This window comes from Xyrauchen texanus, chromosome 50, assembly GCF_025860055.1.
Source record: "Xyrauchen texanus isolate HMW12.3.18 chromosome 50, RBS_HiC_50CHRs, whole genome shotgun sequence".
In the NCBI taxonomy this organism is placed as follows: domain Eukaryota; kingdom Metazoa; phylum Chordata; class Actinopteri; order Cypriniformes; family Catostomidae; genus Xyrauchen; species Xyrauchen texanus.
In genome coordinates, this window is record NC_068325.1 from 11,964,748 (window position 1) to 11,990,557 (window position 25,810).

At 39.4% G+C, this 25,810-nt stretch overlaps 2 protein-coding genes across 4 annotated transcripts in view; one reads left to right on the top strand and one right to left on the bottom strand.

The window, feature by feature from the left end:
* Positions 1 to 10,007: 10,007 nt before the first annotated feature.
* Positions 10,008 to 13,362, top strand: LOC127641289 (sphingosine 1-phosphate receptor 3-like). Of its 2 annotated transcripts, none has more exons than XM_052124191.1 (2): positions 10,008 to 10,551; positions 11,210 to 13,362. In XM_052124191.1, the coding sequence occupies exon 2, from the start codon at positions 11,318 to 11,320 to the stop codon at positions 12,515 to 12,517; it is 1,200 nt and encodes a 399-aa protein (XP_051980151.1). In that variant the 5' UTR covers positions 10,008 to 10,551; positions 11,210 to 11,317; the 3' UTR covers positions 12,518 to 13,362. The 2 variants fall into 2 exon arrangements, with proteins under 2 accessions (XP_051980151.1, XP_051980152.1); XM_052124192.1 differs by having other exon boundaries at positions 10,008 to 10,305.
* A 9,411-nt stretch (positions 13,363 to 22,773) lies between these two features.
* Positions 22,774 to 25,810, bottom strand: part of LOC127641300 (SH2 domain-containing adapter protein F-like) — a 45,365-nt gene continuing 42,328 nt past the window's right edge. For both annotated transcript variants that reach the window (XM_052124210.1, XM_052124209.1), the window contains one exon: positions 22,774 to 23,821. In XM_052124210.1, coding sequence (XP_051980170.1) covers positions 23,635 to 23,821 — 187 coding nt within the window. In that variant the 3' untranslated portion in view covers positions 22,774 to 23,634. The remainder of the gene's footprint in view (positions 23,822 to 25,810) is intronic.

Sequence of the window (25,810 nt, forward strand, 5' to 3'; positions counted from 1 at the left end):
CTGAGATTTGTCCTCTGCCACCCGTATTGAGGCGGGTCACTACGCCACCACGAGGACTTCGAGCGCATTGGGAATTCCAAATTGGGGAGAAAAAAGATTTTAAAAAAGTCATATAGGTTTATAACAACACAGGCGTGAGTAAACAATGATTTAATTTTCATTTTTGGGAGAGCTAACCTTTTAAGTGTTCCATAACTTAGAAATGTTTTAATGTTATTGCATTAGATAAACTATCAAACCAAGTGGTATTTAAGTGCCCTTTTCAAGCAAACATGTCATAAAACAAAGTTTGTTAGGTTTTAAATTACAAACAATGGATGTACTGTTCAAAATTAAGACAAAAGGGAACCATAGTCCCTTTCAAAGAAAGTCAGTGCACTCGGTGGCCATCTTTGGAATGCTCCTGGGCAGCTATTTTCCAAGGATACAAGTGGCGTAAAACTATAGCTCCAGTCTACTTGAATGCGGAAAGTCCAAAATCTCCAAAACGGTTGGTAAAAATTACAATCAAAGAACATATTTCAACTAAGCATTTAAATCTGACGATATTCTAAAAATGTGTGCTTCTCTAGCTCAGATCATGCTAAAAATTTATTGCAAAATTAATTGCAAAAATGGCTCAGAAAAGATAGTAATTTCTGAAAAAGGATTAGCATAATTTGATATAAGATAATATTATATAATGCAAAATTCATACAAGTGTCCAAATGGGGCTAAAGTTCAAATTGTGAAAACGTTAAATTAAATTATGATACTAATCAGATAACAAAAAGACATTTAATGAGTGCCAAACTTCAAAAACAGCTTCACTTTAATATATAAGTACCCCAAATCTGATATTTAGCAGACTTATCCAAACTCTTTCCTCACTTAAAATATACTTTTTCTTTTCTTCCAGTCATTCATTTGGGAGGAAAGGATGAATTCATTAGAGAGATAATTCCACATAAGTTGGAATTCCACATTTCTTTCTCTGTTTCTGTCCTCCTCACGCCCAGCTACAGGCCAAGTTTATTTTAACACTACATTCTCGTAAAGAACCCTCCCAACACCACATGATGTTCCAGTATCTTCACCAACAAACCTACACACCTTTTCCACACCTCAGGACATTCAAATTAGGGACAGGTCATCATGGCAAACTAGTCTTCCGGCTATTTGACTGGTAAGTTTGGCTAGTTTATCTAGATTGTTTAATAAATTTTTTTGCAGTGGTATTTTGATTTAATGTGAGCACAGTATGCTGTGCTTTAGTTGTTAGACATTTTGCATGATAAAACCCTCTTGGTAAAATTACATTTTTACATTAATTCCCTTTAGAATGGGTAGGCTTTTGACGCGTGACTTCTATAGAGGTGATGTGAGGCACCGTGAGCACCAAAAGTTGTGAAGTGAGTTGTTTTTAGTTGTAAATGATGTAATATACTGTACATCAAGCTCTCGTGATTGTTTATGTATTTTCTTTTTTACATTTCGTACCAGACTGTTATTTCCTTTTAAAGCCGCTCGTAAATGGCAAAGTTTAAGTTGTTTTACCGCTGTGGTTGATTGACCGGTGAGGGGTGGTGCTTCACTGCTGCCGATATGTATACAGGACGGATCAGCGTTTACACCACAAAAGCGATCTGGTCTTATATGTCTTTGACCACATTCATATGTGGTTTTTGTGATCAAAATGGCTTAGACCCTGTTTAGGCCTGTAATTAAGTCTGACAACATGTGATCGGATCACCCGAAATGCATCTTAATACCAGGTGGAAATGCAACTTCCAAATTGCACTCATCATTAGTTAGGTGAAATCGATTACTTCCTGGTTCCCATGGGACCAGAACCCATATCTCTAAAGCTGCTAGTGAAACGACATATGCCCACCTATCTTTCTAAGGATTTTGTGTATGCTCACCTAAAATGAGTAATGGTACTAATGGCTGCCAAATCAACTAGTAGGCTTTTAACCAGTAACTTTTCAATCTATTTAGGTGATGCCACAGCACCATGAAGTAAATTGTGATTTTGTTTTTTATTTAAAAAGTGTACAGAGATTTTCTCTAAAAGAAAATATTTTTTTTAAAAAGGAGCAGCGGGAGTGCTAAACTGAAGGCACAGACAAAATAGACAGTCCGACACAGCTGAGCAAATAATCAGACATTAGTTTCAGACACGACTGGATATAACACTTGGACAGACAGATGAATACTGTAGCTCGACTGTGCAAAAACCTGCTGTAGCTCAATTTTAACTGCCCATGTAAAGGTACTCAGTTACACTGCAGTGTGGGGTTGATTTCTGGGTACTGGAACATTCAGTCACAACATGTCTAAATTCATATGATCATGTTGTATGTAAATGGCCCATAAAAAACATAAAACATTTGTTATGAGTAAACCAGGATAATTATACAGGGATTCCTTAAAACTGACTAGTCGACTAGTTCTGGTAATCAGTTTTGAAAATATGTACATCCCTAGTTTTACTCACCAATTAAATCATGTTGTACCATTAGATATGTTCTTTGTCCATCTCTTGCTCACTCACATAAGACAAAAGGTGGTCCTGTCTGTCCCCACATGTTTTATACAACGTACCCTGTCTCAATGTGTTTGACACAGAAGTGTTTAAACATAGGCAGTGAAGGTGCTGACACAGGAGTTGTCGGGTGAAAATGTGCCAGACAGATGCCCTTTAGAGGGTTAAGAGCTCATCCAAGGTAAGTTTTTCTAAATCTGTTGTGGTTAAGGGACGTGTAGGCTGATTTTAGACCAGTGGGGAAAGGCACCATGACAGATGCTCAATGCAGCTTGAAATGTTACAGTTGAGCACAGAATGAATGCAGGATGAAGGGATGTTATAATGAAGATTTAACATGTTACAGATCACAAGCTGGGAGGAATTTAGTGCTTAGTAAAATGGAATTGTTTATATTGGGGATGAAAGACATCCTCCTCTGGAATTATGAAGAGGAATAAGTTGACCACACACAAATGGAGATGGGACTGTGCACATTTTAAGACTAATTATTACTGTCTAAGTTAAAGGTGCAATTCATTGGAGTAATTTTACATTTATGTTTCAATTGCCTAAACAACATTGGTGTTGGATTTTATACTGACACCTATTGGCTTGGATGCAACATCACACAAAGCAAAAGTTTTCAGTTACTGGTGCCATGGTGGGATGCTATGTGGTTGCTAGGTGGTTTCCTAGTTGAACGAGCGAGGCGCCATTCATGTCCGCAGCACGACAAATTGCAGGACAGGTTACGTGGTGAAGTATAAACCTCAGGGTTAAGGGGTTTATTCAAATCCCTAACCCAAAGACTGAGACACATTGATGCTTGACATATTATGCAAAGACTAATTCTGCAAGTATACATTTTTTGACATATCTATTTGATGAATAAAGAGACACTAATTTGCGAGAAAAATAAAAACAGAAACTGTATTGTATTAGTACTTCAGAAAGCTCATTGTCCTATTTCCTTTCTATTTAGGAAGCTAAAGAGCACTGAACTGCAGTAACAAAAGGTGAAAAAGAGCCCTTATTTGGGTAGAAGGATTTACTTTTTGGCCATCCTCTCTAATGCTTTTAGAGTAATTGAGGGTAATACAGCGTGAAATGTTGTTTTTAGCACTTTAGTTGGTGAGGCACAGTCATGTAGCCATTGAGCTATGGGAAGTTTGGTTCAGTAGCGGTGAGAAGGTCAACAGGGCACGTGCTACCTCTGCAGATCTTTATCTCTTCTCTTTATGTGGGTCCTGACTGGTAGAAGACCATCAGCAAACATTCACTCGCTCTCTTTTGTGGGTTTGCAACACAGTAACTTACTCTGAATATATCTGGTGGAGAGATAGATAATTAGAAGACAATTAGGACCTCCAATGATTGGCTACTTGAGTGAGTGAATTACACAATGACTTTAGGATGGATCAACCTTTATAAAGACATTTTTGGGGCTCAATTTATTAAGGTTTGTCTTAGGAAACCCAAGTTGTCTTTTAGGGCTCCTAGCACCTTAAGTTAAAAATATATATATTTTTTTTTGCACAACCCCAATTCCAAAAAAGTAACAGTATGAAAAATGCTAATAAAACAAAGAAAGAACTGATTTGTAAATTATATTCACCCTTTGCTAAATTGAAAACGCTACAACTACACATTATATGTTTTTTGTGAATTGCTTTGTTTTTTTTTTAATATACAGTAATTTAAAATCAGATAATTGCAACACGTTTGAAAACAGTTGAGACAGGGGCAATTTAAGACTAATAACAATTTAAAGAGTTGAAATCACAAGGCGATGTGAAGAGGCAATTGTGTCATAGTATATAAAGAGCCACCAAAAACAGCCAAGACTTTCAAGAGCAAGGATCATTCGAGACTTGTCAATTTGCCAACAGTTGCTTTAGCAAATAATCCAGCACTCTGAGAACAATGTTCCCCAAAGACAAATTTGAAGGATTTGGGACATTTCAACCTCTACAGTGCACAATATAGTTAAAAGATTCAAGGAATCTGGTCAAATCTCGGTGCGTATAAGGCAAGATGAAAACCACTTCTGAATGCACGTGATCTCTGATCCCTCAGACATCACTGTCTTAAAAAATGTCATTCATCTGTAATGGATATCATGAACATGGGCTTGGGATTACTTTAGTAAACCTTTATTAGTCAACACCACTCGCTGCTGCATCCACAGATGCAAGTTAAGACTTTACTATGCAAAGTAGAACATCAACACTGTGAAGAGGTGCTGCCGACTTCTCTGGGCTCGGTCTCATCTTAGATGGAAAGTAGAACAGTGGAACTGTGTTTTTTTGTCCGAAGAGTCCACATTACAAAATGTTTTTGAAAAACACAGCCATTGTGTTTTCCGGGCCAAAGAGGAAAGCCAGAAAGCTAGGTGTCTGTATGGGCCAGTCAGGGGTGGACTGGCCATCGGGAGAACCGGGACATTTCCCACAATAAGCTGCAATGGGCTGCCAAGTTATGCAGAATGGGCAACAAAATGGCGCTGCAATATGCCGAAGGGGGCAGGGATATGCAGAAAAGGAATGCGACTCCCCCCCCCAGTTTCTATGTATCTCAGTTAATCCCAGGCCGATTTCTCGTCCCAGTCTGCCTCTGGGGCCAGGGGTGTGTCAGCATACTGCCATCCAGCACCATCTTTTCCAGGGACATCCCAGAATTCCACAACTTCCAACTCCAGTAGAGAATGTGTGATGCATTATGAAGTGAACAATATGGCAACGAAGACCCTGTACAATTTTACAGCTGCAGACCTGCATAATAGATGAAAAAAATTCCACTTTTTAAACTTAAACTTGTGCCATCAGAGCCTAAATGCTTAATAAGTGTTATTAGAAGAAATAGTAATGTTTCACAGAGATGAACACTCGACTGTACCAACTTATTTAGGGTGTGTTGCAATCATCTGATTTAAAATTACTGTACATTTAAAAACAAAAAACAAAACAAAAAACAATGTAATTCACAAGGTGAAACATCATTTAATGTTTATATGTAATGCTTTCAATATAGAAAAGGGTGAATATAATTTAAAAATCATTCCAATTAGTTTTTATTAGCATTTTTCATACTGTCCATTATTAGCATTTTTCATACTTTCATAACTTTTTGGTACCAAAAAAGGTTGGGGTTGTAATATATTTTTGCACCCTGACTTCTTTCAGATTTCCTTTGCATTTAAATGTTAGCAAGGTACAATTCAAGCAACAAACTGTAGCTCTCTGATTTCCAGCCTACGCACCTCAGCAAATGAAAGAGGGAGTGGAATAAAAACTTCTTTCAGAATGTCCCCTTGACTCAAAACAGTGTTAGAAGAGGATATGGGGATGTGTTAAGAAAAGTGAGGATTAGACGATGGCCAGTCCTGCTTCACAAATATGTTCACAGGCCCTGCCTGAGGTTTCATTGGGAGGTCAGCCTGAAGACAAACTGGAAGTATTTGAAGACATAATGGTCCAGATATTTGAAAAAGAATTGCAAAGGGTCAGACTAGAAAAACAAAATGAGCTGGGTAGACATGTAAGATAAGACACACAGAATCATTCCTGCCTTCTCTGACACTCTTGAATGTTTCTCATTTTTGACCTTGTCTCACACTGTTGCTATTTGTAGGTTAACTTTTGTTTGGACATACAGAATGCAGCCAAAATGTATCTTTCCAGAATGCCAGTAATGACAAATGTTTCTGTCTAATTATTGGAGACTGATGTGATATAGGACATCTACATAGTGAATAAACGATGTCTCATATAAAAGGACACATATAGGCCATAAACTTCATAAACTTCGTTTTTGGTCCTTTGGTTTCTTAGAACCAACTCTACTTAATCAGATTATTCAGATCATATGCATGCAATGTGGAACTACTCTATGTTCCTCTAACCAAATAGTTATAATGATTTTTAAAATGCAGAATGATAAACAGTTTAGATGGCTAAAATAGATTCGGTTGGCTAGATGACTGGAGTGTTTGCTGCGATTCTTTGAAAGTAGGTTGTAAATGCCCCAAACTCCAATGAATAACAGACAATCGGAAACGCCAAGATAAGATATCATACACAACAGACATGCAAATTACCATCACAAAACCTGGTAACAGAAGACATCCATCTGAGAAGAATCTGATTGGCACACATACACTAGCTTTGGAGATGTTGTTCTGCTAGTGATCTTTTGCTTGGATCCTTAAATGTTCTGATGTGGTGTAGATCTGCCACTGATGGAAAAGGAAGCTGTTATTGATGGGAACTACTAAAATGTGGCAAGTTACTGTATAAACAAATGCCAGATGTTTGGTGTCTGAGCAAGAAGGGTGGGAGGCGGGTATGGGCTTCGGGCAGTTAGGATGGAGGCATGGGCCAGGGCAAAAAGGTGAAGGCTCAGGAGACTTTCCTTTTTCCGAAACTCATAAAAACAAACCCCTTCAGTTCCCACTAAACTTCACATTCCAAACCATCCAACTCACCACTAACTCCATGTCAGGAAGCTTTGACTCACTGCAGTGCCCATAAGCATACCAAATACCAGCACAATAAATCTAGCACATGTTGCTATTAAAACATACCTTTAAAATCACTGGTTGATTACATGGAAGAGAAATTGCATGACCCATTCGGATCTGCGTCTACACCATCTCCTTTACAAGCTCCAAGTTAAACAAAATGTAGAAGATATAAGCACAATTACCATAACAACGTCTTCTGGGTGTTTTTGCTGTTATTAATAACCTCAGCCAATAACAGCATGTCATAGCTGAGTGGATTCATTAATCAGAATCTTTGCCCAGTGTACAAGGGAACTTGGTGCCACGGTATTTCCCATTCAAAACTACTTCAACCAACAGGCACTTTCCGTGAATGGGGTACACTTGCACAAATTCCATATTTTTTTGTTGCGAGATAAGATGTAATGTAAATTAACCTAGCATAAAAATATCTGAATGTATGTAAGTACTGTATGCTTATAAATACAGCAGAATTTCATCTCTTGTGGTGTTTGAGCCTTAATGATGCATTACAGTGAACTCAATATAGGTATTGCAATGAAGGACCACATATGTTGTTTATTCCTAATAATAGTACATTTTGGACTATTTCGAAAATGTAGATTTTGACATAATTGTTTTATGTTAATAAATAAAGGTAAATTTCTAGTTTGAACAGAATTAGTACTTCAGACCTTTTTAGGCAAGAAAAACTGGCTTTTTACCATGACTTACATTTGGTTTTCAATCATTGAAACTGTTTAAAATGTGACAATTATGCATGGAGCCAAACTGAGAGCCCCATATCCATGGGATTTTACCATGTAGGGCCTTAAATATGAAGATACCAAAACCAGTTTGTTCAAAACCACAATCTAAAAGGATATTATGATATATTTAATGCTAAATTTATATAGCCACGACAACTTTGGAAAGAAAATTCACACTTTTTTTTTTTTTTACATTTATTTTTGGACTACCCAACACTAAATAATTGGCATTTAATGCAACAAGGGGTGCTAAAGTAACTGATTTTATATACCTACCTTTTGCTGTGTAAAAATAAAATAACACTGCCACCTTTCTAAGAAACTTTTTTTAACAAGTATATTTTTGCTCCAAATCAAAAGGTGAAATACATTTTTACACATACATGGTCATTTTGATCTGTTCTACAAAATAATGGATTACTCCATAAATATTGATCCATTGCTTTTTTCATTATAATTTATGTTTCTGTCTTCAGAAAAAGTAAAAAACATTTCAGCCAGGTAGTTTCTGAAATGCATTTAAAAAAAATTTTTTTTTACATTAAATAAACCACATATACTACAAAATCAAATCAATAACTACAAACCAATATTTGGTAACAAACATTTGGCTTGTAGCTACAGGCCTAATTTCAGCTTAATTTCGGTTGAATTTGCAACCATGTTACCCATTCTGGTGCAGTTCATTGCTAGAAAATTACATCACACAATTCAGGGGCCCAAAATGTCCTACATTCTGGTAACAGGGTTACAAAAAGTGCAAACCTTACATCCTCATATAAAAACAATAGTAACAAAACAGCTCATATGATTGACTATAGGTTGATGATATTCTGAAGGTTAAGCACTTCTTGTCATTGACAATTTGTTACAAAAAATTTGTAGAAAAAAAATCAAGTTTAGTTTTTTCAGGGCCTATATTGTACCCTATTCCTGGAAAGTACCTACATCTTCATGTTGCCATTGTATTCCCTTCACCCCGTTCGAGATCGTCCATTTGATTAGAACCAAGAGAACTTGGTCATAATGGAGTGTGATATGGTCCATACAACCTCCCCCCCAAACATTCCATTGCCAATGCACCATCCCCAGGCTTGAGTGCTAGATCGGACACTGTCCTATGGGAATACTTTGAGAATTTCAAGTCTGGTTTGTGCACAGCATGGGAGAACAGCACTGGAAAGGGGGTGTATGAGAGAGAGGTTATGCAGAGGTTTCACAAGATGCTTTTGAAGTTTTATATTTATTAATCATCGTGTAGAGTGAATGGTTATTTTAGATCTGTGGACTAATTTTAGGCAACCAATGAAACCAGGCAGAACATTTTTGTTTTCATGTGTGTAAATCCATGTGTCTTGAATGGTCCGAGGCTCTGGGAGAGTGATGACCTGTTGCCCCAAAGGGAGGGAAAAAACATTTTATTTCCCATTTTACCATGAAAAACAATGTTTGATCAAAGAATGGATGTGAAATTCTGTAACTGGAAATGTTGTGGGCCTTGGCTTGATATCAGGGAAAATATCAAATGAGACAGGTCAGACCAGTGTGTAATCAAAAAATAAAGTCTGTCAAATAGTTTTAATTATTTTAGATGACCTGTTGAGAGTTTTGTTCACAGCCTTTACAAACATGTACGGTACCATGTTACATTGATGATATCAGATGGTAATACTGTGGTACTGAATGGTTACCATATTAGATGGTAATACCATGGTACTTTTTTGTACTGAAATATTACTATATTTATGGTGTTGAATGTTTCATATACGATGGTATTTACATTATACTCCAAGGTATAAAGAATACCATGATACATGTACAAATACATGGTATACCTTAATTGGCTTTTTTAAATTTTTTTCCCAAGTGTGAGAACTTATAGAACCTTATTCTTACTAAATTCGAGCAGATGTTTTTAAAACACAAGCAAAACACTATTCTATAATTAAAGGATACTAACAGATTTTGGGGTTTTTGTTTGTTAATTTAACATCCTCTCTCAATTGTGTTTCATTGGCTAAATCAATTAGATATGCATTCCCTGCATGTATGCAACCTTATCTCAATTCATGTCCAGATTTTATACCGTTTAACAGGTTAGATCATAACATTTGCACTCACATGCTTACATGTCATGTTAAATACCAAGTCAGATGCCAGAAGTCATCATTATCATCATGACTTATATGGGGTTATGTCATATTGCGTGACTTAGACTAACCCAGTAATTTCCCATAGTACGTGGGATGCCAGTGTAATCACACCCATCAAAACGCAAACATCAAAGGATGCCCTCGCACGTGTCCTTTTTCATCATCACTGTATGAAATATTAGTGCGCGCGCCCTCCCATCAAACTGAAATTCAGCTATTTAAATTCAAACTGTCCAGACGGTGGAACGTCGTTCGTTCCATCACAGACTTTCGTTTCGTGGAAAAAATAGAAGTGTTATCCAGTTTCCGCCCAGTAGTGTGATGTTGAGGCAAAGCTCTTTGAGAGTTTAGGATTCGAACTGGGACTCGCAGGTGAATTATTTTTCACTCATTAAAAAGTCTGAATAATATTGCGGTCTCAAAAAAAGAAGAAGAAAAAAAGAAGCTGGATGTAACGAGTTTCAAGGCGGGAAAGGTGGTGGAAAATAAATTCACACATTGAAAATCTACGCGTCACATATGCTGGAAGTTTTAGAAATTCAGCTCCTTTTTGTTGGCAAAATATTAGGCTAACCAATGAACCAAGATGTAGGTGCATCTCTCGGGAATAAATAACCGGTAAGTGAGTTTAATAATAATAATTTCCCAAAAAGATATAGCCAGGCAAAGAAGCAAAGTCTTTAGAGTGGCAATTCTATTTGATATACATGGCTTTAAATTTAATATATTTGTTAATTTAATGTGCTTTAACAAATGACCACACATAATGTTATACAAATATAGCATCATAGGTGTCATAATTATTGTTAACTCATTACATTTTACGATGTTATGTCGTTTCGGTGGTAAATTAACTTTTTATTGTGTCTGACTTGAGGTAAATGTCGTAGTGACAAGAGTATAAAAAGGGTTCACATTAAAGAATAATCTTTGGAAACACATTGTAAACATTGTAAAACGACAACTGATGATTTATATCGATTAGATAATTATTAATCGCTCATTTAAATAATTTTGTAGTGCTTCCACAATATAAAAACATTTCCTCGTGCACGCTTTAAAATTATGGCTTTGATATCGCTTTGATATTGTAGTAGGCTACACTATTAGCATACCTAGAGCGGTTTAAAACCACTTAATGTGTTTCACCGTCGCAACTTTCTACATGATAAACATACAATCCACCATACATTAAAACAATATGTCTGCTTAACGAATTTCTTACCATGGCGTCTGACATTTTCTTTCCTCTGCTTTTGTTTCTTTTTGTCTTTAGGTGGAAAGAAAACCATAATGCTTCAAGTGGCAGGATGTTCTTTTAACTTTTTCAATAGACGCGGCTCATAGACGCCACCTGCTGTTCAGAAGCGGTAGTGCGTGGAAAATGGATAGCTACTGGGAGCCGGGAATGAACGATATTATAGTAAGCCACTACAACCACTCCGGAAAGTGGGGGAGACCAAAAAGTGCTGGTACTTGCAAGACAGCCTTCCTGCTTTTTATCTGCATCCTTATAGTTTTGGAGAACGTAACTGTTTTACTTGCCCTATGGCGCAACAAGCGTTTCCACAGCCGCATGTATTTTCTCATTGGCAACCTGGCTCTATCAGACTTGCTAGCTGGAGTGGCGTACGTGGTAAACATTTTCACCTCTGGCAGAAATACTTATTTCCTCAGTCCTGGCCAATGGCTGTTGCGAGAAGGAAGCATGTTTGTAGCCTTAAGCGCCTCTACCTTCAGTTTGCTAGCCATTGGAATTGAGCGCCACATGACCATGGTTCGTTTACGTCCATGCGAGGTTGCGGGAAGGGGGAGGTTACTAGCCCTGCTTGGGGCCTGCTGGGCTGTTTCGGTACTGCTCAGCGCTTTGCCCAGCCTCGGCTGGAACTGTTTGGACCGAATGCACACTTGCTCCACTGTACTACCACTCTACGACAAAAGCTACATAGCCTTCTGCATCAGTGTCTTCACGGCCCTACTAGCGGCCATTGTGGTACTCTACGTGCGAATCTACAAGCTGGTAACATCCAGTGGCCGAAGAGTGAGTTCCAGACCATCGGAGCGCTCACTCGCACTCCTACGCACGGTAGTGATAGTGCTAGGGGTGTTTGTTGCCTGTTGGTCTCCTCTATTTCTACTACTACTCCTGGATGTGGGATGCAGTCCAGGGCAGTGCCCAGTGCTGTACCAGGTGGACTGGTTCATCGCCTTGGCGGTACTCAACTCCGCCCTCAACCCCCTCATCTACACGCTGTCTAGCCGTGAGATGCGAACCGCATTCTTCCGTGTACTGTGCTGCTGCTGCTGTAACACGCCACTAGACTCCATGCCCACAACAGCAGGAACAGCGCTCCCTGGAATGGTCATCGCCACTGCGGAGAACAGCAAGTCAAGTATGGCCGGGATAGCTTGTGTGGCAGGCAAGTCTAACCTGATGCTAAGTAAAGTGCCCACTCCAGCAAACTCACACCACCAGCACAGTGACACATTGCCACCTGCTGTGACACACCAATCAGGGCCAGGTGACCTGCTGTCTGCTGTGCTGGTTAAAGCAGCGGCTCTTCCATCATTGGGAAAGTTCTGAAACATTTTGGTAAAGATACTACAGAAGTGCACACTACAGTGCTGGATTTCATGTCAGGATTTCCTAAGATGTTTGGTGATGGATCCTGAACAATATGTTTGGCCATCACTCTACACTTCGATATCAAATGGACAACAGACCCAATCAAAGTGTGATTAAACAAATGCTGACCAAAGGATATAAAAACTGAATTTACTTCTACGTGTATTAATATTTATGAAACTGACCATGTGCTGTGAGCACATAAAATAGAGCCACTACAGAATATAATCACTCAAAATGCTAAGGCGTGCAATCTTTTATCTAAGTAATCATATTTGCAAAGCAGTATATTCGTTTTTATGAATGAAAATGCCTTAACAGTATTATATGCATTATGAAACTCTGTATGACTTACCTTTAACGTATTTCTTCACAGTTCATTACCCTAACGGACAAGAACATTTTGAATAGTTTGCTATTTTTGCTATTACACAAGTTAGCTTTATAAACAACAAATTGAATGTTTTAAAGAGTGACAAACTGATTAGAATGTGGATGTTTACGGTTAATATTCTGTGGATGGGTTTACATGGCAGATGTTAAAGGAATAGCTTACCCAATAATTACACTAACTGTATATTATTTACTCACCATCATGTTTTGAACTGACATCAATCACCATTCAGTTTAATTGTATAGAAAAGAGCAGCGTCAACATTACTCAATAATTCTGACAGGAAGTCATATGGGTTTGGAAATGTTTCATTTTTGAGTAAACTTTATTTTAGGGAGCTATCTGACAGAAACTATGTAAGATGAGATAGTTCCATTGTGAATGTGTTTGAACTTTTGATTGTTTTGAGATGACCAATAGTACTTATTGATAATTGAAATAAAATTGTCTGAATTTAAAGCACGTGATTATATGCTAGTTTGATTACAGTATGGTAAAGAAAAAAAGGAGCGTTTAAACAAAAGTTTGTTTTATGGTTGATCATGGTTCGTATTGCATTGAACTGCGCTGCTTTTTTTCATTTAACCACTAGAGGTCGCTGTATCGTCACATTGAAAGATACCAAAGCACAGCTCAAATCTTGCCCCAATTTTACACAATTGTGAGCACTATTTTTGACTGTCTCATGGAATATTTATCAAGGTAACACATAATGAATGGCTTTGCATGTGGAAAAATTATGATAAATGCCACAAGAGTAAACATTAACTACAGCTGTGCATAAACGTGTCAGTTTAGATGATTCTGAAAAACTCAATAGGAAATAGTTACCAGTTATTCTACTTGATGAAATTAGACAGAGGCAGGACTTGAGTAGTCCTATTGCATCTTGCTGTTTGGGGGGGGGAAAAAAAAGAGGTTTAACAAGTTTTATTACACGTCGAGATCATTGTGAGAACATGGTTTTTATGCCATTTGACAGGTGTGACATTTCAAGTATTCTCCATCCAAAACTGTGTCTCTCTCCCACAGCGATCTTTGCCGTCAAGTAGAGGGAAAAAAATAGAACATGACCATTAAATAAATCAAACTCTTTTACAAGGGACAAAGCTGTTTCCTAGGCAAAACCATAGACATTCATAACTAATTAATCTGTTTGTCAACGTGAATTAGAGATTTCACACCATATGATTCAAGTGCCATAAAGAATCAACATCAATACTCAAACCGATACAGAAATCTGATATTTGGCAATATACAAAACACATATACAGTGAGGAAAATAAGTATTTGAACACCCTGCTATTTTGCAAGTTCTCCCACTTAGAAATCATGGAGGGGTCTGAAACTGTCATCGTAGGTGCATGTCCACTGTGAGAGACATAATCTAAAAAAAAAAAATCCAGAAATCACAATGTATGATTTTTTAACTATTTATTTGTATGATACAGCTGCAAATAAGTATTTGAACGCCTGAGAAAATCAATGTTAATATTTGGTACAGTAGCCTTTGTTTGCAATTACAGAGTAGTTACAGACGTAGTCCTGTAGTTTTTCACCAGGTTTGCACACACTGCAGGAGGGATTTTGGCCCACTCCTCCACACAGATCTTCTATAGATCAGTCAGGTTTCTGGGCTGTCGCTGAGAAACACGGAGTTTGAGCTCCCTCCAAAGATTCTCTATTGGGTTTAGGTCTGGAGACTGGCTAGGCCACGCCAGAACCTTGATATGCTTCTTACAGAGCCACTCCTTGGTTATCCTGGCTGTGTGCTTCGGGTCATTGTCATGTTGGAAGACCCAGCCTCGACCCATCTTCAATGCTCTAACTGAGGGAAGGAGGTTGTTCCCCAAAATCTCGCAATACATGGCCCCAGTCATCCTCTCCTTAATACAATGCAGTCAGCCCTGTCCCATGTGCAGAAAAACACCCCCAAAGCATGATGCTACCACCCCCATGCTTCACAGTAGGGATGGTGTTCTTGGGATGGTACTCATCATTCTTCTTCCTCCAAACACGGTTAGTGGAATTATGACCAAAAAGTTCTATTTTGGTCTCATCTGACCACATGACTTTCTCCCATGACTCCTCTGGATCATCCAAATGGTCATTAGCAAACTTAAGACGGGCCTTGACATGTGCTGGTTTAAGCAGAGGAACCTTCCGTGCCATGCATGATTTCAAACCATGACGTCTTAGTGTATTACCAACAGTAACCTTGGAAACGGTGGTCCCAGTTCTTTTCAGGTCATTGACCAGCTCCTCCCGTGTAGTTCTGGGCTGATTTCTCACCTTTCTTAGGATCATTGAGACCCCACGAGGTGAGATCTTGCATGGAGCCCCAGTCCGAGGGAGATTGACAGTCATGTTTAGCTTCTTCCATTTTCTAATGATTACTCCAACAGTGGACCTTTTTTCACCAAGCTGCTTGGCAATTTCCCCATAGCACTTTCCAGCCTCGTGGAGGTGTACAATTTTGTCTCTAGTGTCTTTGGACAGCTCTTTGGTCTTGGCCATGTTAGTAGTTGGATTCTTACTGATTGTATGGGGTGGACAGGTGTCTTTATGCAGCTAACGACCTCAAACAGGTGCATCTAATTTAGGATAATAAATGGAGTGGAGGTGGACATTTTAAAGGCAGACTAACAGGTCTTTGAGGGTCAGAATTCTAGCTGATAGACAGGTGTTCAAATACTTATTTGCAGCTGTATCATACAAATAAATAGTTAAAAAATCATACATTGTGATTTCTGGATTTTTTTTTTTAGATTATGTCTCTCACAGTGGACATGCACCTACGATGGCAATTTCAGACCCCTCCATGATTTCCAAGTGGGAGAACTTGCAAAATAGCAGGGTGTTCAAATACTTATTTTCCTCACTGTATGAAATATATAGTCATGTATGGTTTTCAGTTAAAAAGGGGCACATTTATGTACATACAGTATATGCAACATATATTTTAAAATATATATTTTTTTCTTTTATGCAATATATATATATATATATATATATATATATATTCCCAAAAACTAGTGGAATGTGAATATGTACATAAACTATCATTTCATATACATGTTCATATATGGCCATATATCAGATTGGACGAGTGCATGTACATGCACAGCAATACTCAGATAAATGACTAAAGTTCACCCATGCAACTCTATGTGGCGCAAGCTGATAGGTTCTTTGACTTGTTATCTGTTAATCACTCACATGTGACATGTTAAGCTAATCAGCTAGCATGGTGTAAGCTGATTGGTCCTCTGACTTGTTATTGGGTAGCCAATCAACTTGCTCTTTGTCTAACATTTAGATGGCTCAGCTTTGCAGACAAGCTATTTTTTTCTCTAAAACCAACGTCCACCCCAGCTTCCACCTGTCTAGATCTGCTACATAGGGATTGTTTGTTATGTCTACTTGTGCAGCAGCATGTAATACATGCCAGTTGCAGCATGTCTTGTGTTTTGTCTAATTGCGCAGCAGCATGTCCACAAGTTAAATTATTATGTATGTTTATTATATAGCAGTAGCAAGTTTCTGTACTTGCTCTGCCGCAGCAGCGTTAGCAGACCAATATCCTATCAATTTGTCATACCCACATTCACATGCTAAATCTGTTGTCATCATGACTGAACTACCTAAATTGTAATCATTTAAAACATTTCAAAAATGGCACAATAAATTGCAAGCATTTACATGAATACTTGAAATCATCGGATCATTCTCTGCTTTAAACATCAAAATATAAACAGTCATGCACACAACACTTGCACATATTGGATAAGCCGGTAGTAATGATGGTAAAGGTGTTCAAAATCAATGCAAAATCTGGGTAATGGCCAAAAGTCTATGTGTGCCTATTGGTTTTTGCTTAAACCTTTTATGACCTTTACATTTACAACGGTTTACATGACCACACACGTTGTCGGCTTATCCACCATTTTCCTGAACACAGAAGTGTTCCACAATTCATAACGGAAGTCGCAATGACCCACTTCTGACACTGCCACACCAGTCAAAGTTTAAGGAGTGGGTAGATCACATGAAATGATGTCCGAAGGCTAGTTACGTTGGTATCAGTAACTATGAGTTTTTATGACAGCCAACAACTACAAACTGAAGTTCAAGCTGAACACATTTTTTACTCCAACTGACATTTTGATTGGTTGTTGTGGCTTGTTTTACATTGCTTGTTATGGAGACTGAAACCAGAAAATAGTCCAGGGGCTTTCAGAATCATCGTGGTGCCACCCAGTGTTTGGTCAGGAAAACTGGAATATGCATAATCTGTGAAAAATGTAAACATGATCAATGAGTGCGATGTGTAACCTTGAACGGTTACAAAAGGACACCACAATGAACTACTTGCAATAATGAACCTTATTCAAAGTCTTTGAAATCCATGGCGTAGGACATTAATCCTTTAAACTAAGGCATTACACACTTGCCACATACAATATTCCTCTGCGCCTCATGTAATGAATGGCCCTTTGCTACAATGGATCAAAGCACAGACCACTGAGCTATTGTGCCTGGCCACTATTGAGGATATTAATTTGTCTGTGAGCTTGTCAGAGCTGACGGGAGTCCCCATGGCTGAATACATCAGACTGGCACCTTGCTTGGCCTGGCACTCACTGTGAACAATGCCTCCATCTGGACAGGCAACTCAGGATGTGCCAATGCAAGAGCACTCAATTGATTTTCTTGCATTCTGTGACTAAGGGTCACATTTAACAAGCTTTCAGGGGTTGATTGAGGTATAAGATGTTGGTGTGTACACATGTTGCTTGGGGAATGTGTGGTGATTTAAGATCTAGAGACAAAAGAATCATATTCATGTATTCTGGTCAAGATTCTCTGGAAAGGCTAATTTTAATCACACAGTACAGCCCATTTAACAGACTGTACATCTATCCCTAACACCCTCATGTTCATTTACATTAAATTAAAGTTGGCATCTACTTGACCATGTCTTATCCAAGTAGAAGTTTCTATATCAATATTATTGTTGGTGCTGGAACACCATTCCTTTTAACAACACAGAATTTAGGGATAAGGTTAGACTTTTGACTGGGGTTATGAGTTTATCAATCACTTAACGGTTTAATGGTGTAGGTAAAGGATAGGTGTGGGTTTTGCCCTGTTATGTTTAGTTAAGGACATTGATCAAGAACCAGCAAAGGATGTTGAATCGAAGACATATTCTATTTGGCTAATTCACATTTTGTGGAGACCTAGATTACTAGCCTGAGACCTAGAATTCTGTAGATCAGTCTTCTGTTCTCATCCTCCTTGGCTCTAAACTAAAGCGGATGAAACATTGAGTCCTCCCCCAGATCCCGGTGTCTTTTCAGTCCATTACAATAGCCTTCAGCTGCAGCCATTGAGAACAGCATCTGACCAGGCTTTAGAGATAAGCTCATCTGGATGAGGTCTTTATCTGGGCCAGCTGCCCAAAAGGGAGGGAGGATGGTTCAAAGGTCAGATGTCAGTAAAGTAATATACGGTAAAAGTTGCCAGTCCTCTCCATGATGACGGCATATATGCACAGGAAACGGCATATATGCACAGGAAAGCGAGGGCACGCAAACACAGTGTTTTTTTTTTTCTCTCTCCCCTTTTCTCTCCAATTTGGAATGCCCAATTTCCAAGTCCCAAGTCCTATTGGTGGCATAGTGACTAGCCTCAATCCGGGTGGCAGAGGACAAATCTCGGTTGCCTCCGCGTGCGATGCTGAGACATCAATCCGCGCATCTTATCACTCTCCACGGCATCCACGTGCAACTCACCATACACCCCACGGAGAGCGAGAACCACACATTATAGAGACCACGTGGAGGTTACCCAGGCCCCCTCACACACAAAACACTCTTAATTTTTTGGGCCTCTTTTTACCACTCAGCTGTTGTCTGAGGCTGTGGCTGAGAAATGCCTCTCTTTGTAAGACCTAATTATTACATGACTAGTAAGAGCCTAATTACCAGAGAGTTAGTGCAATGTTCATTGTGAGCGGAAGACGTCATAGGGCTTCGAAGCTATTGACATGGTAGATGACTGATGTTGAATGAGCCCCCTCCCTCACTCACACCCTTCAGCTGTTTAAAGTTTGAGCGATCTCTGGTTACAGTCTAGTAGACACACCTGTCGAAATGGCTTTCGCTCCAACACTGAGTGTGTGCATGTCTGTGCCACGTCTGGGAGAGATTAATGCGTCTGTCTCGGACAATGTGATAAGAGTCACTTGTGGTGCACATGTGGACATGCCTGCGTGTGTATTTGTGTCAGAGCAACTCGGAACATTCAGTACATGTAGCCCACATAGAATCCACTGGCATTAAATATTAGATGATTATTTTTTCTTCTAGTCAGTGGCTCAAAATCACAAAATAAAATGCAATACCATATAAAATACCACATACATCACTGTTGCTTATTTACATCTATTGACAAACAGATGCTATTTTAATTCAAGTAATATTTAAACTTGAGACCTCACACAGGCAAGGCAAAACATCCCTAAAAATGTATAACATCTGAAATTGTAAAAATGTGATAGCTTTTATGTAGACTCAGAGTTTAGAAATGTTCATTACCCAAATGCTGTCAGTATTGGTTTCTATATAAGCTCCGGGTGAGTGCAAAAGCTTTGTTTGTTTTATTTTTTATAAATACATTATACATTGTTGTGACAAGGCGGAGGGTGGGGCTGGGTCGTGATTCTACACACCCGGTCCCTTATCAGGCTAATCAAGCCTCCCAGAGGGATAAAGGCGGACTGTGGACGGTGGTGTGACAGAGAGACAGCGTTTATGGGCAGCTGTCCGTCATATGTGTGTGTTTGTGTCTTTTGGTTCAGTTTTATATTAAAACAATTATTTATATCGTCAAGCCGGTTCTCGCCTCCTCCTTTCCATTAATCTCTTTACACTGGTGCCGAAACCTGGGAAGGAGGAGGGATAAGCCATAGTGAAGTTCTCGCTGCTCACCCCAACGGAGCAGCCGTGGCTGTCTGTTGGGGGACGGAGAAGCCAGGCCGCCTGGATGCGGAGGAATGGCCGCCGACCACGAGGGGAGAAGAGGCTCCTAGACGACCGCTTGGAGTGGTCAGAGCCGCTGCCAGTGGCAGGGGGAGACCCCTACCAGCCACTAAATGCGGCGGGGTCAAGAGAGGACCACCGACTGCAGGCAGGGAGTTGCTCCTGGCCGATCGCCTGGTGTGGGAGAACCGCTGCCAGGGGAGGGGGAGACCCGTTCTGTTCCCCGAGAACGCGGCAAGGCGTTCCGTCTGCCAGGGCCCGGAGGACTGCCTCTGATCTGCCCAGGGATGCACGTCTGTCATCCGTTAGACTGAGCGTATCGGAGAACCGGCAAGTTTTTTTTTTCCTCTCTCTCCCACTGCCGCATTAGCCTTTTACCTCTCTTTTAAATTTGACAGTGTTTCATTTTGTTGGGGGGTACTACACTGTTACAGGAAGTACCCCCTCTTTTAATCATTATTGTTTCCCTCCCCCGGTCCCCTTCCAGATTCAGGAATGCGGGAATGACCTGCTGGCAGACGGGGCACGCCATCCCCAGGGAAAGGTGGGGGTGTACTTCATGCTGGGTGCTCCCCGGCCTGAGAGAACAAGGGAGGAATGCGACAGAGAGAGTGCGTTTACGGGCAGCTGTCCGTCATATGTGGGTGTTTGTGCCTTTTGATTCAGTTTTATATTAAAACTATTATTGATATCGTCAAGCCGGTTCTCTCCTCCTTTCCATTAATCCCTTTACAATTGTTTCTAAAAATAATTTTGTATAAACAATGTTTATTTCAAAACCGTTCATACATGGCATTTTTTAACGTAATTTTTTTATTTATGAGTTTTTAGTGGGTTAGAGTACACGACTACAAAATTGATCGAAAATGCCCTTTCCACGAACCAATTCCTAATGTTCACAGAATGTTGCAGGGAGTTTTTTCTGACAACTCAATAAGAACCTATACAGAATTTTTCTAATGGTCATTTCCAGGGTTTATGTTTATAACCATAAACAAATCTACCCAGAATGTTGCATTGAGGCTCAGATAGGGGTATGCGCCCTCCCTTCAAAATCCAAGAAATCCGAAAATTGCCTCTGGTTTTAACATGGGTGTGTGTGCATGTACTGTACAATTTTGGGGGGGCTCAGTTGATGTTGGTGTAGTTTGAGTGTGAAATTATTCCTGGCTATACTGTGATCACAGGTGCCTTTTTCTGTGAGCGCTCTGATAGAATATCATCTGCTGCCAAACACACACACACACGAGCTGCAGTATCCCAAATTGTGACAGACATCTGAACTCACAGCGCAACGAAATGTTATTCCATAGAAAAACAACTTCTAAATCAAGTCCAATATCACGTCCTTGCAAACAACCCTCAATCTTACCCATTTTATCTCGCCAACTTCCTAACAGAAGTCAGAGGGATGAGGACTGATCTGTACCTTCTCCTCTTCCAGTCACACCAGTAATGATTCTCTGCCGTTTCATTTGGCAGTGTAATGAAAGCAATCCCAGAATGCTTCGCTTCGGCAGAATCAAGATAATGAGGTAGCACACACATGAACACAAACTCTGCTGAATAATTTAAGATAACAGTCTAACGTGGGCCTCAATGTGAAAAGCATGAGTGTTTACATGCATGTTCAACGTTCAATCTTTGTGAACTTCTCTTGCGTGGCATGTGCTCCTGGGGCGAACAGTGAATCGCAACCAATAACATGTCTTTCAATCTCTAACACATCTCCTCAGTCTCTTGATAATAGACATAGTGAAGCTTTAGAGTAATATGCATGTCAAGATAAAGCAATTAAAATAGATTAGTCGTGCTTGCTAAAGCAAGCATCACTATTGCTCCTACACAGGGTTAGGGATGTGAGCTAGGATATATTTTGTTTTTCCATATTTTCTGGCTCTGAAAAAGTATACTTTTTTGACTGCAAGCCCATACGGATGCATTTGATGCATGTAAACTACGACTGCTTTGTGATACTTTTTTAGCACAGTCAACAGCAGGCACATGCGCTGATGAAGACCAAAGGCGTGAACTGTGCGTCTATAAAAACTAGGCTGCACGTGGACAGACTGCGAGTACTTTGCTGATGACAAAATGAGATGTGAGACGTACTGGCATGCTGAAAACCAAAGTACACTTTGGCCTGAAGCACAATTCGCCCTACACCATGTGTTCTACGGATATAAACAGGGCTGGACTGGTACATTTACATTTATGCATTTGGCAGACGCTTTTATCCAAACCAACTTACAGAGCCCTTATTACAGGGACAATCCCCCCCAGAGCAACCTGGAGTTAAGTGCCTTACTCAAGGACACAATGGTGGTGGCTGTGGGGATCGAACCAGTGACCTTCTGATTACCATATTACCAGTTATGTGCTTTAGACCACTACACCACCACCACTAATAATCTGTCATACCAGGCATTTTCCTGGTGGGATGCACCATCGTTAGAACAGAGCGGGCCAGCCGAGAAACATGCTGAATGGTCCGCGATAAGCTAAAATGAGCCGCTGCATTATGCAGAATGGACCACAAAACGGCGCCACGATATGCAGAAAAGGACAGCGAACCCCCACCCCGCTCAAGAACTTTTGTGTCACCCAGCCGACAATCTGAAAGTTTACATTACCTTTGAATGGACCCACAAATTTTTCCAAGACAATTTAAAGATCTACAGTAGTTATAATGCTAACTGTCAGCAATTGACATCCAAGCTTTTGATATCCAGGGGGTTACCAATGAAAGCGTTGAAGGCAAAGTCTGATTCACTCCTTAGAAATTTTATTACATAACACATGTAAATCAGTTTAAAATACAGCAGCTAAAAAACACATTTTCGACATTTCGATGTGCTAAAATATCAATAACAGGAAAATTTCTAACATGGATCATGGTTGGTATCCATTACTGTTAAAGACTCTGCAGGCTAACATTACCAACATGCACCGATCGAAGACCAACCACATTGACGAAGTTGAAATCTAAAAATGACACAAACAAAATGGATTCCTATTGACTATCTTGAGTGGACCAGACAGCATTTGTCCCAAGGGTCTTATAAGAACCAAAAGGCTTCACAAAGTTTAAAGAGAGTTTGAAACGGATACTTACAGCAGCTTTAAAGAGCAGAGTCCTGTATGCTTGACCTAAGAGTCTGCTAATTGATCAATAAACATTCGTAGCGGCAAGTCCACAATCCCATCGGAGAATAACAAAGGCCGTGCAACAGGTCTAGTCACTGGCAGTCCTATATAGTTCTCCGAAGGGTCATTCAAGTGAGATTGTATAGTGTTATTAACAAGAATCTGAAGTGACATGTGAACAGATCTAGCTATAATTTAATCAGACATGTAAGAAGTTCAATTGTAGAGTTTGACGTCTTGAAACCACATGCTCTTTTTATCAGAGGACATGACCAACCAACAAGTGAGTAAATGTTTTGCCAAATTGGATGATTGTTCATCCAAGAAACTCTTTATGCCCAATGGAGTATCTTTTGTTCTATAAAGTGTAATGTTGGACCACTGAATGGATGAACATTTGTTCCTTAGATTGTTCATTCAAGAAACCCTACATCCCCAGTGACATATTCCATAATCAAAGTTGTTGAGACCTGCAGTGCTTCAACCAATCAGAGAGTCTGAACCAGAACAGGGAAGAGCAGGGACAAGTGTTCGGCTCCTTTGATTGGGAGTTTGTGTGTGGTGTAATAGTGGATCACTTCTGGGATGGTTTCGAACGGCGGGCTGTTCTGGCCGAGAATGTAGCGACCATCTTTGTACTGGCTGAACTTCATGTGCATGAAACCCTGGCAGCTTCTGAAAAAAAAAAAAGAAAGATGCAAAACAGGCATTAATATTCAGCCACACATAATATGCAAGCAGGAATTTATTACATTTCAAAAATTACAAATTTCCCCAGAAGTGCAATTTTGATCCACGTGGGATGGAAACGCTGCTTTATTTGCAAATTTTGATTTTCCCTATACAATTTAATTTGTAACTTGGATGGAAACATATCTAACGACACCAAACGTCCAAATGCCATTAGTTCTCTGGTGTCTTTTAACCAATTGCAACATGCCAACTTTGAATATGTGGAGGTGTGAATGGGATTAGTCTGGTACTTAGTTTTTGTATAAATACAGAAGACTTGGAATATAGTGCATCTGTTGAATACATATCATGGATTACTTTTACAATACTTTGGTGCCACTTTTTTGGAGCTTGACCACCCCTGGTCACAATGTATTTTCTTTGTATGGAAAATCTGCAGAGTGAAATAAATAAATAAAAATAAACTCCATTTAGCAGTTAAGAACAACATGAGTCAGTAAATTATGACTGTATTTTCGTTTTTGGGTGAACTATTCCTTTAATATAACACGATCCCGAGGTGGGGTTGTCAATTTCGTATCTGGGTCACTGTTGAACAAAAGATGATTCACAATAAATAGGGCAATCCAAGTAATGTGTAAAAGAATATCATACAGTAGTTTCACCATGTTCTAGTGTGAACATTATCCCAGTCCTCCCCTTTAAGATAGCCCAGTCCTAACAGCTGGATTTCTAAGTATAGAAACAGGAAATAATGTGTTCTGTAATTGTCTAGTTTGAAGTTGTCACTACAGAGTAGTACAAAAATCAAAACGGTAAATGTGAATGAAAACAGGAGACTGACCATCATTCTTTCATGACAATGTCAATTTTCTAAATCAGGCACAATAGCGCTGCACATTTAAAGGGATCAATATCCTATTGTGTTCCACAGAATTAAGAAAGTTATACGGGTTTCAAACAATATGAGGGAGAGTAAATAATGACAGAACTTTGCACTATAAGCAGCACACTGAAATTCATGGCTTAACATGGATTAAAGAGTGAGTGTCCTCTCCAACAAGGTATTATATACCTGGTTTGTGACGAACAGTGTCACCATTAGAAATATCTTAGGGCTTGAAATAAAGCCAGTGAGTCTCCATGCCAGCTCATTCAAAGCTCTCAATATTAAGCCGCTGTCACTTTGATTTCGATCAGACTTCAAAGTCCATTATGACATCAGACAGCGCCGTTCAGTCATTCCCACACTTGTGAAGCTCTGTCATAGCATGTAATAAAATAGGATCTATCAGCATTTGTGTACTGTCGAATATGTGAAGGTGTACAACATATAATGTCAGCCTTATACATATGGCACACAAATCTGAATTGTTTTTCGTATATGATCTTTGGGATCTTTAGTATTTTAAACATACAAATGTGCTGCAAACTTTGGATTTTTACTGCCTGTTTGAAGAAAGCCTTAGGGTGTAGTTGAATGTCTTTTTTGCAGTGTATTTGTGTTCACAAAAAAAAAAAGTGTGCACTTGCAATACAAGGTTTGTGTGATTACGGAGTGTGTTCAGGTGTGTAAGTGCTCCCGTTTTTGTGAGCGAGTGTGTGTGTGGACTGCTGCAGGTCATTCATATTCATTAAGGAGGAGCTTTGTGAACTGAAGAGCCGTTCACCAGCCATATTACTGCTCAGGGAGAATAAAAGAGAAGGAGAAAGAGAGAGGAATTGAGTGAAGCAGGATGAGATCTGGATCAAGACTGTAATTAGTGAAGGGAGATTTGACCAGATAAGCACAATCGCTCTAGCTGATAGAATATTGAAAAGCACATCAGTGTGCAAATTAAGGGTGTGAGACATTGGGTAGGAAAAAAAAGACAAAAAGGAAAAAAAACCAGGTGGGAAGAACAAAAATAAAGACGGAGAGAACTAGACACAAATGAAGCAAAACATGAGGCAATTAGTTCAAATGGGGTA

Excerpts from the sequence above, each read along its gene's own strand:
- LOC127641289 (XM_052124191.1), top strand. The coding sequence starts at position 11,318 with ATGGATAGCTACTGGGAGCCGGGAATGAACGATATTATAGTAAGCCAC.